General features: G+C 39.9%; 1 protein-coding gene across 1 annotated transcript; it reads right to left on the reverse strand.

Annotated features, from left to right (window-relative positions):
* Nucleotides 1-448: 448 nt before the first annotated feature.
* On the reverse strand, nt 449-4,300 carry LOC149458725 (ferritin, higher subunit). Its single transcript, XM_089681812.1, has 4 exons — nt 4,049-4,300; nt 2,037-2,183; nt 1,409-1,534; nt 449-790 (listed from the first exon to the last, which is right to left on the reverse strand). The coding sequence occupies exons 1-4, from the start codon at nt 4,148-4,150 to the stop codon at nt 635-637; spliced, it is 531 nt and encodes a 176-aa protein (XP_089537938.1). The 5' UTR covers nt 4,151-4,300; the 3' UTR covers nt 449-634.
* Nucleotides 4,301-5,062: the final 762 nt, after the last annotated feature.

Here is a 5,062-nt window from a genome sequence, read left to right on the forward strand (position 1 = left end):
CCACAAGGCCAAGACCTGGACAAGGTGAAGCACTTGATTCTGTTCCTTTCAGCTGATTCTAGTCTAGATCTTCACAATTTTATTACATACATTTGTGACTATGTTTGCACTTATTGGTGATGTGCTCCCCCAATCACTTAAAAATATGCTTTAGGCCCAAACTGAGATCATGTTAGGAACCTGTTTGTAAAAAAACTTTTATTTCTCCCATATTTTAATAATCTGTAAAAGAACACCTTTTATTAAGACGGTTTTACTGTTCTGCTGTAATAAACCTGAATAGCAGATCACACAAAGCTGAAAGAAGAGACAACCCCTTCAGTTTGCAGGTATTTCCAACAATGAACAAAAATGTTAGTCTTTCTTTGCAGCACAGCATGCTCTACAAACCAAGTAAAACCGACCAAAACAAATAGCATAATTACAGGTATAATAATGACACATGACATTATGCAGAAATACTTTATTGGAAACTTGTTGACAAAGCACAGTCACTGCTGCATTTATTTTAATATCACAAAAGGTTTTGGTCCATTATTTCAGGTAACAGGGATATCTGATTTCAACTTTTCCAGGTGAATAAAGGAATGCAGATGCAGAGTAGACTGGCTGGATCATCATGGGTGATCACGTCTTAGCTGCTTTCTCCCATGGTATGCTTGTCAAACAGGTACTCGCCCATGCCGTTCTGGGGCACCCCAAGGCGCTTCAGGTTGGTGATGTAATCTCCAAGCTGCTTAATAGCCTTCACCTGTTCCTCCAGGTATTCAGACTCAAGGAAGTCACACAGCTAAAAACAAAATAGAACCAGTTAATTATCTGTTTGGCTTGTTACAAAAAAAAACAAAAACATACAACCATTATACAACATATATAGAATATGTTAGTAGCAAGATTGCAATAGTTAAGAACACAACTAAAGCATCTTTAGCGCCATTTCACAAGAGCTAAAAATGTTGGTGTCCTATACAAGGACACGGTTAAAGTACATCGGTAACAAAGCTGATCGTCAGAAGACCCAAAGATATAGACAACTGAAGTTAAGGTAAATCTACTTTTCCTGTAAACGTCAAGCTGGCCCCACCCATTTTTGCCTACAAACCTTCATCATTCTCAGTGAGTACTCCTCTCACCTGCATTACTAGTAAATTTGGCCTGGCACCTGCAGTTTGTTTAGTCTTTTCTTTATGAGACTCATATTTTGAGGTTCACCAGGCAAGAAGCTTGATGCTGGACTGGGACAAAAGCTGATTCTTTTAGGGACTTGGTTTCAACAAAAATCACTATATAGTTTAAATGGTCTGAATTTGTCCCCTCCGAGTCTTGGTGGGTCAGGGCAGATACTTTTTGTGGCTCTATAAAACATCCTTCTGCCAACTACCAGGACACAGTGTGGACAGATACTTACATGGGGGTCGACCTTGTCAGATGCCACTTTGTGCAGATCCAGAAGAGCCTGGTTCACGGTCTTTTCCAGCTGCAGAGCAGCCTGCATGGCCTCCAGGGTGTTACCCCACTCATCACGCTCTGGTTTCTGAGAAAAACATGTAATTTCTACAATTAGTATGTTCACATTAAGAAAATAGATCTTCAATATACAGTTGAGGGTAGTCTATTGGGGCTACATTACAATCACATGTATGCATTTCTTTCTATGTTTATAATTTACAGCAGCAGTTGTGCTGTTTCAGATCCATTAAGCAAACTGCATGTAATGAAACTGCCTCTAGTGCCTTCATGACACATCAGGGAAACCAGTTTGCCTAGCGAGTCAGATACAAGCATAAAAGATGATTATAAGTAATAAGATGCACAGAACAAACAGACAAAAAATTTGGTGGCAAAGTCACCAAATTTGTCATTACATAAGGCTTTTTTCAACCATGTGCACAAAACTCCACATGACCCAAGTTCTGTCCACCGAAACAAGTTCTATCCAGCAGATTCACTTTAGGCATGGACCAAATAGACCTCACCACCAGGGTTTGCATATCACAAGCCAACAGTAAGTAGAATACTAAAAAAAAATGTTTTACCTTGACATCCTGCAAGACAATGCGACCCCCACGTTTGTTTTGATACTTCATCAATTTCTCAGCATGCTCCCTCTCTTCGTGACTTTGTTCCTTGTAAAACTTGGCCACATGGTGAAGGGCGACATCATCACGGTCAAAGTAGAAGGCCTGAAGGAAGAGGGTAGAAAATTAAATTTAGGATTAGATAAATAGAAGTAGTAAAGGCACTCATTGATCTTAAACAGTAGTATGTGTCCAAACAAGAGGAGCTTATTCTGTCCAACATTTTGATGGATCACAGTCAATTTTTGCCAAGGCAGGACATTTAGAATTAACTATAATGTGTCAAAAACCTATACCAGGACTGCTACATGTTCTTTTATCAGTGTAAGGTACATAGATTCACAGACACTCTGACTGGGGCCTAGTCTGATCATTTTAGAGGGCAGAACCTCTGTGTTCCAATGAGATCAGCACATTGTAATGTACAGCGCTGAGCGAACCTTTGGCGTTATATAAATACTGTATAATAATAATAATAAATAATAATCTAGTGGATATCGTAATTTAAGCTTTAGTGATTTAGGGTTCATAAAGAATAGAGGGCAATAAGCGTAAACCCAAGAAGAAACCTGAGTCTTTTATTGTTCAGCTGGAAGGGCTATCACCATCACCAGTGTACCAAATGACTCATTACTAATCAATAGCAAAATTTAAGCAAAAAAAAATAATTTCAGAAAGTTATTCTGACAGTCAGCTGGTTAACTGACTCTTTAACAGAAGCAAACTGATACTGGTCTTTATACTCCTAGACAGGGGCGGACTGACCATTTGGAAACTCGGGCACTGCCCTAGGGCCCGGGGTCAGTAGGGGGCCCCATGAGATGCCCCTGGTACCTTTTTTATAGGGTTTTTCGAGTTTGGGCAAGGACACGAGGCCCCATGATCCCCTATTGCCCGGGGGCCCCATGAGTTGTCAGTCCGCTCCTGCTCCTAGATTGTAAGCTCGAAAGAGCAAGGCCCTTGACCCCCTCGTCTTTTGTTTTGTTACTGTATTGTCTCATGTTCTGTCCCCCACTATAATGTACAGCTCTGAGCAAACCTTTTAGCGCTATATAAATTCTGTATAATAATAATAATAATATACTGGTCTAACAGAAAATATTTGGTAAAACCCCAGCTTTACAAGACAGTGCAGCTAGCCTTTGCACATAAAAAGCAGTAATAAGCAATAAGAATTTTTTCACAGACATGTTTGAAGAATGAGCCTGGAGGAAGCAAAGTTCCCACTAATACAGTAAGGAAGGAGTGTTACCAGTAATGTATAGTATGCAAGTAGGTGGGGGTTGGGTTGTAGGTTTCTTGTCCCCCTCCCATCAGTGTCCTTGCACAACAGAACTGTTTTTCAGCCTCTCTCAGTAAAAGGAGAGATAAGATATACAGTGTGGTTGGGAAATAGGGTGGGCAGCACTGCGAAGAGCTGATATTGATTACTGGGTGCAGGAAACAAGACAATGTGTGGATTCTTGTTTGCATAGGGCAGCAGTGAGCTCACTACAAGGTTCCATCTTGCCTTTGTAAAACAACAGCAGTAAAGGGAAGTAAAATAGCATACAGATGTAAATGAGCCAACAAGGCAAGTCAGCAATCAAATCCTACTGTTATGGGGCTTTCCGTTCAATAATTCAGTCTGATCTACAACAGGCAATGGAATGTGCCATGCAAACCAGTTGAACTGAACACAGCAATATTCTGACCTTCCGAGGTGGAGTAATAGCCACTCAGACCATGGAAAATCTATCACTATGGCTCCACAACAACATATCCAGATCATTGGGTATAGAAGGTGTTTCTATATAATTTAGGTACTCATTTGCCACGGTGTTACCATTTTAGTATAATGCTGAACACAACAGTGCAACTACCTTTAAGATGAGGATTGTAGAGCCAGAGACTTTACAATATGGCTGCTGGCTCCTTTATATACACAACTATGTCCTTGCTTGAAAATGTTTTTTTATAAAGGTACTCACCATGGAGAGGTAGGTGTAGGAGGCATACAGCTCCATGTTCACCATGCGGTTGATGGCAGCCTCGCAGTCGCGGTGGAAGTTCTGGCGCACCTGGGATTCCATTTCAGCGATTTGTCGGTTTTGGGTGGCGCAAAAAAATCAAAATAAAAGTAATGCAATAGATGTTTAAAAAGAGCAAAGGACTCAGAGAGGGTTCCGTTCAAACACTGTTGAAGCAAGAACTCTGCTCAGAGTCAGTTGTAGATCTGATCACAGCACAAAGGAGCTCTGTATATATAGGCAACCAGCCTGAGAGCCTGGGGACTGCACTCCCTCCCTTCACTTACATCATCTACCAGAAGCCAATCAAAGTCCAAGTATGCAGCTCACAGTCACAGGCAGGAACGTGTGCACCAGTAGTGCAGTGTGTAAAAAATGCACATTCATACTTGCTGAGCAGGAATTTCCGTTATACAATTAAATTTTTACTATAGAAATATTGTTCACAATGAATCCCTGTGAACGGTAATCTTAGCTTTAAAATTAACAATTCCACACCTACACATACAGCATACATTAACCATTAATTCACGGCAATATGTACATTTTTTTTGCACACATAAACAAATCAGCATTTTTGCTAGAAAATTACTGTCAACCCCACAAAAAGTATATATTTTCTGAAAAGAGACCGTGGAGAATAAAATGGTGGCAGTTGTAATTGTATATGTCACACAATATTTGCGCAGCTATTTATCAAATGCATATTTTCTGGAAAAAATACACTAAAATACAATTTGGTGCAAAGAAACAAAACATGGTTCCCAAATTTTTGGTTAAATATAAAAGATGGGGTTGCATCAAGTAAATAAATTTCAAACATATCAAGCCTTAAAATTGCACATGCCTGTGGATTTGCAAAAAACTATGGTATCCAAAATTATTGATAGGTGCCGCTTTGAAAGAATTTTCAGGTTATCACTTTAGAGTTATTTGTGAAATATGGCCCTAGAATTATTGCACTCACTCTGGCGT

This window comes from Staurois parvus, unplaced genomic scaffold (genome assembly GCF_062004578.1).
Source record: "Staurois parvus isolate SC_StPar_1 unplaced genomic scaffold, SC_StPar_1.0 ptg000279l, whole genome shotgun sequence".
In the NCBI taxonomy this organism is placed as follows: domain Eukaryota; kingdom Metazoa; phylum Chordata; class Amphibia; order Anura; family Ranidae; genus Staurois; species Staurois parvus.